The sequence below is a fragment of the Pezoporus wallicus genome, unplaced genomic scaffold, assembly GCF_028554395.1.
Source record: "Pezoporus wallicus isolate ANWC-B61680 ecotype Strahan unplaced genomic scaffold, APGP_CSIRO_Pwel_v1 contig_11493, whole genome shotgun sequence".
Classification (NCBI taxonomy): domain Eukaryota; kingdom Metazoa; phylum Chordata; class Aves; order Psittaciformes; family Psittacidae; genus Pezoporus; species Pezoporus wallicus.
The window spans coordinates 1834999-1848497 of record NW_026635895.1 but is presented as its reverse complement, the minus strand read 5'-3'; the positions used below and the strand labels follow the sequence as shown (position 1 = coordinate 1848497).

General features: G+C 42.8%; 1 protein-coding gene across 5 annotated transcripts in view; it reads right to left on the bottom strand.

Moving 5' to 3' along the window:
• The window catches only part of MTA3 (metastasis associated 1 family member 3), a 121478-nt gene that overhangs the window by 84832 nt on the left and 23147 nt on the right, over nt 1–13499 (bottom strand). For all 5 annotated transcript variants that reach the window (XM_057398536.1, XM_057398537.1, XM_057398539.1 and 2 more), the window contains exons 5-6: nt 5925–5988; nt 4742–4859 (exon numbers count right to left, since the gene is read on the bottom strand). In XM_057398536.1, the coding sequence (XP_057254519.1) occupies nt 4742–4859; nt 5925–5988 (182 nt within the window). The remainder of the gene's footprint in view (nt 1–4741; nt 4860–5924; nt 5989–13499) is intronic.

Below are 13499 nucleotides of genomic sequence, written 5' to 3'. Positions count from 1 at the left end.
CAGCAGAGAAATCAGATCAGTTCTCTGCACTTGCGATGGCTGGACAAAACTGGAGAGGTTCACATGCTTCCTGAGAGACCCAGATCATCTACCTCAAAATGAAGCATCTGTAGGAGACATTACAGAACGATTATGCCACAGAAAAAGTACCAAGTTATTTGAGTTTGGACAAGCATCCTCTCAAGATCTCTACAGGAACTCAAGGATGCAACAGCTGCTAATCGTGACACGTGAACTCAAATCCACTTGTGTCACCTAGGGTGTGAAGAGGGGCATACGGGCTGAACAGAAAACGTGGACAACCAAGCACTGTCAAGGTTTATAGCTATACTAAGCCAAATCAGTAGAAATTGAGACAAAGATACGCTGGAGATAGGTCAGTAGGCGTTTCATAAAGAAAAATCACAGCTCACATACTTAAGGACAGCAAAGCAAAACTTTATAGTGATTTTTTTGCCTTTTGCTTGGGATTTTTCGTGAACTTACCAGTTACTTATTTTACAGGCTGCTGACCAAACACACAGGTGGATGCACCAGAGAGCAGCTTCTGGCCACCACATACGGAGAACCAGGTACCTGGCTCCTGCACTGTAGAGCAGGGATACTTGAAACAAGATACTCTTTTGTCCAAATGCAGGGTTTGGCTCTCTAGGATCAACCTTTTCATTCTTGCTTTGTAGAGAGGAGGAGAACGCCACCCTGCTCTGGAATCACATCTGGAAATACACAACTGCAGTATTCACTGAATAAACTCCTGGAGAACGTGTTGTGACAAGCAGAGGAAGGCCCTTCTTTGGTATCACACGAGCGAGAACTTGAGTCAATGCTGTAGAAGAGTCTCCCATTCTCCAGTGTAGTAAGAGCACCTAAGAAGACTCTCAAAACCTCTGAACTAGTCTAGCAAGCCTTGTCTAGCAAAACTGGAGCTCTTGGCACTGAGAGACTGAACCAGAATCAGACTGCACCGTCCACTGTCTCAGAGGCTGGTGTGAGGAGCAGAGATAAGACTCCACCACCCACTGTCTCAAGGACTGGTGTGAGGAACTGCTGTCCAGCACTTCGAGGACTGCTGACAGACACGCAAGACCAGCGAAGCTGGATGCACGTGATCCACTAGGAATGTGCAGCAGGTGACATTAACAGAGGTACCTCTCCCTAAGGCATTATAAAAGGGGGAAAAAGGCAATCGCTGTTGGGTCCACCCACCACCGAAGACGATGACTATGGACCCTCAGCATGCTGCTGGATCCCAGTGGAGAGCATTTCTCTCTGCACTCTGAATTCCTGCTTCATTTCTGTCCTTTTTCCAATCTGTCCTAGAGCTTTTTATAATAATAATCTTTTTAATAATAATTACGTTTTGTTATATCCTGACTCTGGTACTTGACCTTGTCTGCATCCTTCATTTCACTCTGGGGATCACAAACACAGCATTTTCAACACTGGGTTTTATCTAGTCAGACCTTGGCAGGAGAGAAGCAAGGGTTTCAAGCATCCATGATGTCATTTTAATCTGACAACTCTGATCATAGTTTTACCCCTAAAGATACTCGTAACAGAAGCCATAAGAGACTGCTGAAAGAAATCTGGTTTGCTCTATCTCCAAAGTTATAGCCTTCACTATATGTGTAATCGAAGCAATTCAGCTGCACACATAAGCAAGGCTTAGGCATTTTCAACCAGATTTAAACTTTGCTTGTGTTTGTTTACTCTAACCACGTAAAGGATTTGATTCAATGTATCTCAAAGTGGAAAACTGGTTTGATCTGGAATGCTTTCCTCTGTAATATTTTAGGCTTTTGAAAAGGAAAACATTCTTCTGGTTTCAGAAATGATAGAGAAATACAAAGTTATCCAATTCACCCATGGGGCGGGGGGGACGTATGCTGCATTACCCAGAGCTGGGCCTGAACACCAGGCTTTAGAGCATGTTTTATTCAAGGACAGAAAAAAATGGTAACATCAGTGCAAGCAGAAAAAGCAGTAACCTGTTCCCACAAAGACTACCTTTCTCCAATAAACACTAGGGAAAAAAGGCAGTTCATTCCGTCAGGGCATAAATTACCACAGTCTCCAGAAAATGCCAGCTGCTTGAAGTGTTAATCTACTATAATACATCACTGTGTTTACAGCAAAATCATTTAATGGGTTTTGAACACATATGGAAGGCCTTTCGTTCTGTTCCAGCCCCTTTCTGAGTGGTCATCTGAGAGAAACCTGATCTGAACTGACACGTCTGCAGTCACTGGAATTGCATTTATACGCCAGGAACTTCTAAAGAGAAATAAACTGGTGAGGTGTGAATCTGATTTTTGCTAAATCTTCTCAAAAATGGCTTTGGGGAATTTCTGTCAACATACAATTTGCCTACCAACCACTCCTGAAAGGTATTCAAGGTACCCTTCCTTTACACTGAAGGACAAATGTTATGTGGGAATCAAGTTAGGAATGCTTTCTATTTCAGTATATTATACTCTTACCAGATGAAGTGGTACCCAGCTGACTCGAAATCATCTAAATCCTCTCTTTTAATTTAAGGTGCTTGCTCTGGGGTTTTTAGTTTTTCAAAGTTAAACACTACGGCATCATAATTTGGACGTACAGATCGTTCATCAGCCATTTTTAACAATATAGGCTTGAAGAGCTTATTTCAAGACTGAGAAATCCTCACAGAATCCCATCATTTCCAAACGTATCTGTTTGATTCTATTCATTTTAAACACGGTTTAGGTTTGTTTTCATGAATGTAAAGGCTTGATGGTGAAAGGATTAACTTCCAGGCTGTCAGCTTACATAAAGACACAGTAACAGCTGAATCATCCTTTTCTTATCCTTGGAGGTCAGCAGGCTATGAAAACATTTAGATAACAATCAGGCAGAACTAGAATAATTCAGCTATTTTTATCCTACAAGCTCTTTTTTCTTTTTTCCCACCAGGCAATAGAAATAAATGCAGATTAATCCAACTGAACTGCCAAAGAAGTGCTCCATATACCATAACAGATCCATAACAGATCTTTGCTTTGTGGGCAGCCTGGTCCTTCCTTCTGAACCTTAATAACTGAGCGACTGCTACTCCTACTCAAGTTAGCAAGACGACTGCATCACTCACTGCACTTTGGGGACTACTGAGGTGGGAGAAAAACACCCAGCAAAATCCTGTCTTCGTGATGTAAGTGAAAGATCTTCTACTCATTTAACTGAAGCAAGGATTTAGCTCAAAGTTACGCTCCAGAAGAACTTTTAATAAATATGGAATTTAATTTTAGAAGGAGAAAAAAAGCAGTAAAATTTCCACGGGAAAACTATTTACTTCTTGCTTCCTACGTAGTAGTCACTATTCCATAATTAGGCTCTGCGCTGAGTTACAATTTAGGGGGGAAAGACTTCCTGCCTAGCAGACAAGCCTAGCTCATCCTGAAAACCCAGCACATCAGTACTTCCTGCCTACCTGATACACACACTGAGACAAGTCTTTTTGTCTTAATCTCTTGGGAGCTTTCCTCTTGGGCATATGAATGTCTATAGAAATAGCTGCTTCCCTATGAGAGGCACACTTGTTCTAAAACAAGGCTGCATCCCTTACATACAAGACTGGAAAAGACTTCCTCGGGCTTATTTCTGGTTATTAAAAGTTAAGAGTAACCATGCAGGTGAGCTACTAAACATTCCATTAGAAAATGGAATTTCTAATGTTTCCACTAGAAAACAATCTGCCACTTGCTAGAAGTCAAATTGTTCTTGTTTTATTCAGTTTAATAAGCACGCTTTGTAGAAATAATGCTTGTTTTATGTGAAACAAAACAAGTGCAGGAACAAAAAAGCAGCCCGTGACAAATGGAAAACACACCACTTAACGTTACAAATGTACCCATTTGGTGCATTCAGAACTCCTGAGAATTACTGCAAGTGATATTCCTGTCACATCATCTCTTCCTACTGAGGAGTAATACAGAGATTCTTGACAATTGTATCCATCCATGTGCAGATAATCCTGAGGAAACTTTGGTTTGTGAGCACTCACTGCAGAAGGCACATTTCACCGAGAAACACCCAGCTTATTTTAAAATGCACTAAGTAAATGTCACCTCAAACGGAAGACACCGCTGCAATCACTGCCATTAAATAACATTCAACACTAAGTACATATTGCACTTGAAGTTCTCTTTAAAAGAATCAAGCTCCCATGCAGCAAAAGACTGAGGCGCAGGGCGTTGTGCTCAATTATATATAGATAAAATACAACCTAAATACCAGTGATTTTAAAGACATGCCAAGACTGGAGAGATTCGTCTCTGTCCTGCCACAGAACAGGCGAGATGGTTTGATGGAAGCCACTAGTTTAACATAAGACACAAACACGCTCCCTATGCAGAGCCTGTCTCAAAAGGGACAGAGGGAGTACGTTTTTCCCTTGATCTGTTACCATGTGCTGATTCTACAAAATGGGTTGGTCCCCAGCATCTTACCATCAGGCCTATATTGAAGAGCTAAAGTGCACTGTACAGTTAAATGAACAAACACTGCCTTAACTGTGTTATGCACAATCTGGAAACATAACATCCTTTCAGCAGCTATTCAAGAGGCATTTCTTCATGACATTTAGTCGTATTTGTCTACTTTCTAGCACCTACTATTTTACCTTCTCTATGTCTGTACTGGTTAGGTTAGTTCAGAAAGTGAGCAGAAGTAATAATGCAAGGTAAGAATGGTTTTGACTGATCAAAGATCATAGATTTACCTTCTGCAAGCATGTCTGGCACATCTGCTTGATAGCGAGGCCCCACTCGGATTTCTCCCTTGTCTGCTAAAAGCGTTTTCAGTGATGGATCATACACCAGTGAATAAAAAAAGGTATCCTAAAAAAGAAGAGACATTTGCAACACCATAACGGTTTTAAATCAACCATCCACGCACACTTGAAGAGAGCACAGGTTTGGTACAGTCCTCCTTACTCGAAATAAGGAGGATGTTTCACGAGTACTTTTAAATGGCTCGCTGAAGCTGCTTCAGAACAGATCAGTAATGAGAAGATTCATACACAAAAAAGTATAAAGGGGGTTGAAAAGAATTAATGCTAACTGCTTTCTGAATTGAACGCGTTTCCTCCCCAAAATCTCTACCGTATTGACTCTGCGTTACAACTCAATCTGAAAAGAGCATGAAACACTGCCAGTGGCTGAAAAGGACTTACACCAAAATACCTGCTACAGTCACCCGAAGGGTAAGTAAGTCCTGTCTGCAGAAGATTATTACTGATTATCAGCGGGTTTGGTGGAGAAACACAAAACATGCTCATTTCAGGTAGAGCCCACTGCATTAAAACACTCTGAAGACAGATGGGTGTGTTTTGAGGGTATTTTGCAATGCGACTATCAGTTCCTTTCACAAGAAACCGAAGGTGAGAAGATAGTGCCATGCAGTAATTCAGAGACACCTGAATTAAACTCCTTGGCTAAGCTGCCCTCAGGAGCCTCTCCTGCTCTCTCTGCCCATTCACTACAGAATATTCTTCTTTTTAGAATCCATCTGGGGGAGCGGGAGGAGGGATGGAAAAAGAAAGAGATAAAGAAACAAAGATAAAACAAGAGGGGAAAAAGGCACCATGTGAATTCCCCCTTCGGTGTCTACAGGAAAACGTCTGGATCGTTTGCTTTTGTAGGATATGTTAGGAATTACTTGGAATTAATGATTTTTGAAATACAACCATATTAAGACCAAACCCATCATGTGAGAGTGGCAAAAAAAAACTTGGCTCAATGACGTTTTCCAAATCAGTGTTTTCTCCCATGTCATCTTTCTAACTTAGCGTTCAAGAAAAGATTTTCAAACTCTTATTTGCCCATTTATTACTAACACAGTCACAAAAAACCCCACCACATAAACCCATCCCAGTATTTACCCGAACAGAAGTCACGCCTTACCTCCTTCTCCAGGTATGACAGCACAGATTCAGTCTCATTCAGAAGTGCAACACTGCATTTTCCCCTACACAAATGCAAGGAAGGACTGTTAACTTTTCACAAAGTTCCATTTTTTATGAGGTCAGGAAGTTATTTCCAAGAAAATACTTAAAACTATTATGTTAATTCTTTCATAGACTATAAAATGAACATTGCGATACTTCTGAGGTACCAAAATGAACATCAGAGCCACCAAATGAATGAACCCATGCCCTCAAACACACAGGAATTCTGTCAAACTGGGAAACAGCTTCAGAAAGAGAGAAGCAATAAAGGGACAAGAGGGTACTGTGGCAAACAATAAATACATACACAGTTACTAATGCTTGGCTGAATGAAGCATCACCTCCGAGTGACTCACCCCCAGTAAGTTCAGTGCCTAATGTGACAACAACCCAAAGTAGGAGCTATGCAAGGTTTTGCCAATGGCCTGGTAAAACACTGTTCTTTTCTGAACTGAACCATGGGATTCTACCAATTTCTCCTATGGCCACATTAAAATGCTAACTACCACATTTCTATGCAGGCTGCCAGTCAAAACCTTCCTGTTCTTCAGCAAGGGTATGGATCTCCCCTGGTATTACGCCACTAGATAATAACATAATGGGGCTTGGACCACACTGCCCCCGCCCCTTCTTCATCCCTTTCTCCCCCAATGCTCCTTTGGCCTCAAACTCCTCGGCCTCCAACTTCTCTGCAAAAATAACCGCAGAATTATTGTTAATAAATGGGATTCTAAAGAAAACCACACTGATGCAGCCCTTGTGCTGAGCTGCATCAGCAGGACCATGAGCAGCAGGCAGGAGGAGGTGATCCTGCCCCTCTACTCTGCTCTGGTGAGACCCCATTTGCAGCACTGCGTGCAGTGCTGGTGTCCTCAGCATAAGAAGGACATGGAGAAAGTCCAGAGGAGGCCGTGAGGATGCTCGGGGCTGCAGCACCTCCTGCGTGAAGACGAAGGCTGAGAACACTGGGGCTGTTCAGCCTGGAGAAGAGAAGCTGCGTGGAGACCTCGGAGCAGCTTCCAGTGTCTGAAGGGGGCTGCAAGGATGCTGGAGAGGGGCTCTTCATCAGGGACTGCAGCGACGGGACAAGGGGTGATGGGTTCAGACTGAAACAGGGGAAGCTCTCACAAAAAATAACCAAACTAAGGTAAAAAGTAGAAGGAATTACCCAACTTTTTTGAGATGAGATATGAAACCTTCCTCTTATCTGGTTCTCTGAATTATTCTGTATTTTTGCACCAAGCAGCATTCTCAACTGCTACCAACACGGTGAACTGCTAGCAAACAGCACCCGAAGGTCTCACTGATGTTAAGATTATTTATACACCTGGGTTTGACCTTTTTCTCAAGTGAAGTATTCAGAAAACCTCTTTTTACTTCCTGCAAAATTAGGCAGAATTTCCTTCGGACGAATGTTGAGGGAAAGCCTCGGACACCTCAGCAATAGACAAATAACTGCAGACAAAAGGAGGTTGGCTTCTGTGTCTTCACTTAAAACTCAATTCTGACGGGACTAAAGCGTCCCTTCAGAATCCTTTCTGCTCTTAGATGTACTTTGTATTTAACCTGGGCACAAATAAGAAGTTGTTATTCCACTGTGCTGACAACAATGCCAACAAAACTTGCTATTAAATCAGGCTGCGATAAAAACTGATTTCAAGGTCTTGCAATAAAAGGAGACAACAACTTGCCTATATATATGCTCAAGGTGTTTCCTGCCTCTATCATATCAAGCACTCAGTATTCACTTGCTTCCCCCATTCTAGGAACCAGAGCTACAAGTTCTATCTTTGCTCTTATCTTTAAAGCATTAACCATGTGAAATATAGCCTGGGTAAGCAACATAAAGCAAAGCACCAAATTCTCCAGAAGATACATTTCATGTGTATCTGGGGGAAAACAAACACAACCCAAACCAAGACAAAAAAACCCCAAATCAAACAAGCAAACAAACAGTGCAACCCCCCCCCCAGACATCTCGCTTGCAATGTCCGGGTCATCACCCTCCAATATGTATGGAAAGTGGAGTTTCGCTTTTTACCAAGATATCAAAACCTGATGCAAATGCTTACCTTTGAAAACTAGCAAGATGAACCAAAATCAACAGCAAGTGCTTTGAGCAGTTAAAGTCCTTGTTTGTTTTGGCATAGCCCCTACTTTTAAGCCACTGGAAAGCTCTACAATTCCTGCTCTGCTATCCTTGCAGGCTACTCATCCGTGTTCTCACCAGATGAGTAAGGCGGCCCACAAGATACAAATCTGATTTTAACAGGGTCTCGTGGGACAGGAGGTATGCAAACAAAAGGAACAAACCACTTAGTGCCTGCTCACCACGAGAAACCACAGGAGTGGAAAAAGCAACCCCATGGGTAAGGTACCATGCCAGGGAAGTTTCCTATGGGAACATAGCTGCGCCGTGGGTGAGACTGATGCGGTACAAGAACTCTCAGAACTCGTTGCTCTCGGTTCCCACCTCGCCAGTGAAACTTGGTATGAATTGGTCATTCAGATACAGGTTGAAGAAAGAAAATAATACATTCAGGCACGGCCCCACGCAGGCTTTGAAATCCTACTGTGGCCAGTTACTGACGGCCCTCCTTGGTGGGCAGTTCTGTACGCATACCAATTGTCACTCACTGATCTTCATCAAGAAAGCTGGCCTCTGAGTAGAGATTTGGAAAGCGTAAGGGTGAGTCACTAGCTAGAGTCTGAGAACAAAGCAACAGGAGAGAGCATTAGGAAACACCATGCTTGCGAGAAAAACCTGGTTTGATTTTAACATGTGCTCTTAGTTCAGTGACAACCAGAGGTTAAACTATACCGAAGGTGTGTTAGGAAGAAGGGTTGAAAGGCTTTGTGCAGGAGAACTCAGGACTAACCTTTCACATATTCCACACAAATGGAAAAAAGAGGGGAACAAGGTGCAGAGTCTGAGCAGAGGAGGAAAGAGCTACCTTAAATACCAAAGGTTTTTCCTGAACTGTCTTAAATGGGAATGTGTTCTGAAGATTTGCAATCAAACCACCACTCTGAGCCAAGTCTTGATCCCTTGCAAGCAGTCTAAATTGAAGCAACGATCGCCAAACTGCAGACTAAGGACTGTGGAGTCCAAAAAAGCTTCTGCCAATCAGATGACATTGATTCCCCAGCTATGAGAAGCAATACTAAGAGTATTTGTGTATCTTACTTTTAAGCACAGTTTAAGGGACACAGAGTCAACAGAATGATTTGGGCTGGAAGGGACCTTAAGATCACCCAGTTCCAACCCCTGCCACGGGCAGGGACACCTCACACTAGACCGTGTCACCCAAGGCCTTGAACGCTGCCAGGGATGGAGCATTCACCACTTCTCTGGGCACTCTGTGCCAGCGCCTCAGCACCCTCACAGGGATGAGCTTCTGCCTTAAATCTAACCTGAACTTGCCTTGCTCAAGTGAATGATGCTGACAGACATGCACCAAAGCCTTTACAGCAATTTCAAGTTTTCCCTGTTGCAATGGTATTTACAACTGGAGAGCAAACTATTGCACAACACTAAAACAAAGAAAAGGAAAGCATCAACATAAATCTCCAATAGACCCCTAACTGGAGCTTAACATTTGAGATATTCAGAAATGTCAGAAGAAAGAAGTGCATTGTACTGATTTGTACTTAACTGGCTTGAGTTTGGCTCTGCTCATTTAAGGAGATGTCTCAAACATGAGGGGGGGAAAAAACAACCAACATTTGATAGGTGAATACTACTGCGATCTGTGCCTCCAACAAAATGATGCCAGTCTCCTGAACAGCGTAAAATGGTGGTTTTGTGACCAAAAGAGAGACCAATAAACTTGATATTACTGATGAACACAGCCTTGATCAAACAGAATTAGAAACAGAATGCACAGTAAATTGATTTATGTACATCTAAATGAACCAGTAATTGCCTGGCATCTACACATACGCACAGATCGCACAGGCAGCCCAGGCTTTTTATGCTGCGTGTGGCTTTCAGACGTAAAAATCTGAGTTTTAGTCTTAATTAAAGCTGGAGTGCTGATTTTGAGAACTCCAAACGAGTGAGAATTCAATGCAGCCTCTTGGAGCTGTCAAGCACAACTGACATGGATGCTCAAGTAAACTGCACATTCTTGAGGTTCCAGCTTTCATGCAGTTCTCCCCATTGATTCCAAGCCATAATCTGAACAGGACAAAACACTCCCAACGTGAGGCAAATTTACAAAAGGCAGAATTAACAGAGACTTTGCCATTCAGCAACAATTTACACCGTTTCTATGGTTAAACTGCCACGCTGTGAGCAGGAGAGCCAAAACATTCAACAGCCCTGCCAGAAGATCCTCTACCTTGATAGCTGGAGAAACGTTAAGAGGTAAATGTAGGGATCTGTGAACGCACACACATCTCAAACAAGCTTCAACACATTACCACTGAAAACCGCATTTACACCCGTACTGTTCCAGTCTCCATTACTCACTGAATCTTGTATTGTGGCTGAGAAGGGTCTGCAAGAAAACACTGAGTAGAAAGAGCAAAGCACCGAGTGCCACAGACAGAGGTGAGCGTTTTCTTGGTCTGGGAACAGTAAAACTACATGTTTTGATACTCAAAATAAGCACAACCACATATGTACTTTCTATAAACTGCTACAGGAAACTCAACTCATCGGTACTGTTACTTTAGGGAATAATTGGTTCCAAAAAAGTAAAAGGTTGCTAACTTGTGACACAGCAGCAGCAGCAATGCACATACTGAACTAAACCACAGCAGTCTGCTTAGCAACGATTTCTCACGGCATCTTATCATCATTTAGGTTGCAGAAGACCTTTAAGACCATCGAGTCGCGCGGCTCAGAAGCAATGCACATCGCTCCATGTTCTGCACCATCTGAAAGACTCCTGCTTTGTAATGATGTCACTAGAGGGAACTCTGTACTGATTTTCAGGTACCTGAATGACAAGTTTCCACTGATAAATACACTTTTTCTTACGCTGTTACTAGTGTCGGCTATTGACCATATCTGAGAAAAGGATTCTGGCCTGAAGTGAATTTTCACCTTTATTCACATCAGAATTAGCTGAATGCTATTGGGAGAGTCCCTGTGCTCTGAATCAATGCAGCTCATTAAAGAAGAATACCTTCCTTAACAATCCAAATCTGCAGGTAAGCACACGCCTATGCAAAGCAGATTCACTCCTTATCTAGTCTGATTTATACCAGGCTGTTAAGGCTCAACGTGAGCTTTTATAAGAGTAGCTAAAAGTTGTGTCTCACAGAGAGGCCAGGCTGGATGGGCCTTGGATGACACGGTCTAGTGGAAGGCGTCCCGTGGCATGGGGTTGTGACTTACATAATCATAAGGTCCTTTCCAACCCAAACCATTCTGTGACACGTACACAGGCACACATGAGGTATATAATGCACACACCCCCCCCTGTATCCCAGAAACTTCTGGTTTGCCAAGAATGCCAAAACTAGAAATCCTGAGGCCATACCACCACATGCTACGGTGCCATGCTTTAAAAGTCACCCTTCTTCTGTCAAATGGCCTGCCCTGTCTGTTTTGAGCTTCACACCTTTTGGTGTCTTTTAAATGAAGAAATCCCACATTGACCAAAAAAGAAGTATTTTTCTGCACTTTAGTTGCTTGAAGTAGCAGTATTAGTGATGGCTGATGAGATCAGGGAGAAGGAAGCACAGCATAAAGTATACCAACCCAACCCTACACAACTGCATCAACCCAACCCCACAAAACTGCACCAACCCAACCCCACACCACTGCATCAAGCACCTAAATCACCAACATGACAGCAAACAAACAGAACTGTGTCTGAAATACTCCTTCCTTTTCACAAATAGCCCCCACTCTTGGAAACTTGTCTCCATTCTCAAGCTGTCTTGACTTCAGGCAAACCATCGGTGTACAAGCCTCTTCTTACTTTGCATGAGTTCTTTTTGTAGTACAGGGCAGTCCAAAAGATGCACACCCGATTGTACTGACATCTGAGAACGCTTGGCTTACATCTGCTTCCCAAACACTTAAAATAACACCACTACCACAAAAAACCCACAACCCCAAGATTGAAACACAGTTATTAGCAAACAACAACTAAGCAAAGATAATGAAATGGCAAGATAAGCCCTGAAGGATAAATTCTTCTACTCTGCCTATGAAGTACTACATTTAAAAGCAATCACACGTGATCTCAGAAGTTAATGCGAGCTTTTCCAGCAATCTAAAACCCATTTATCACCTATTGGCTCTTGAGACCTCACGAATGAAAAGGAGATTTAAAGCCCAAGTCAGATAACCCAGTGCATCTCTCCAGACTGGAACTGCTTACAGGAGCCACCCACAGGAGCTCTGGGTGCAGACAGAGAGTGACAGTAACACCACAGAGTGTTCAGTGAGCCTGGCTGGCAGCACAACTGTTTCAAGAACATCTGGGGACTACAGTGCCTGGCAAACTGCATCTGTAACATGCAGGGATTAGGAAGGAAAGATAATTCACTGGAGGAGTGCTACCAACCTTACACATTTGAGCAGGTAAGGAGGGAACAGTTTCACTTGTAACCTCACAAGCAGGCACTAAGGTAACAAAGCCTTGTCTTTGAGACCTAAACTTGCAGTGTTCCACATGGCACTACTCCAGAACGGTGCCGCTCTGAACTAGGCAGTTACACCTTCTTACGTGTATTTCAATGCAGGAGAGCACTGTGTCCACAAGGCACCACTGCCCTGTTTAACTACAACTGCACTGCCTACACCTAATGAGAAGGGGAAATAAGATGAAGTCTAAAAAATCCATATAGTTATAACAAAGAAACCCTTATATCTCAAGAGACTTTCATATAATACATGGCAATATAAAAGGTATGAGAATAAGGAATTAAACTGTATTTCTGTCATTCAAAAGCTAACAAATTACATCAGAATCATTCAAAACTCAACATTACAGACCAAAGAGCTTCAGAATTAGGCTTGGACATCAAAGAAACCTGTCCTGCTAAAAGAACTGCAAGGCACCTCAACTATAAAGTAGTGGCACCAGGTGTAGAAATGAGACACGGCTGTATTTGCAGTTGGGAGTGAGAATAAAAGTATTCTTGGTCGGAGGGGTTTTCAGGGAGGGCTGGAACTTTCTCTGCCTTTCAGCTGAAGAAGAAAGTGAGAAGGCTAAAGTTTGGAAGAAAGATGAAACAAAAGCAGTGAAAGTACACTAGTAAAAACCAAATAAAAACAGACCGCAGCAGGTAAGTTTCGTTCCCTTGAATTACAAGCAGAAAGGCAACCAAACTCAGCTTCTTTCCTCGGCTGAAGTTGTAGAGGTCCAAGCCCTGTAGCTGCCAAAAGCAATCACAGACAGTTCAGCCTCCTTCGTTCTCTTAAGAGCACTTTGAGCTTTCTTCTTGTCCGTTCAAAGGGGCTGAGGTTTTGTACTCTTACTCCTGAGAGAGCCAACCCCCACTGCCCAGTTTATACCACTGTACCATTTAGTTTCTCCTGTAAACCCAGCTGTTCCCATGCAGGGGC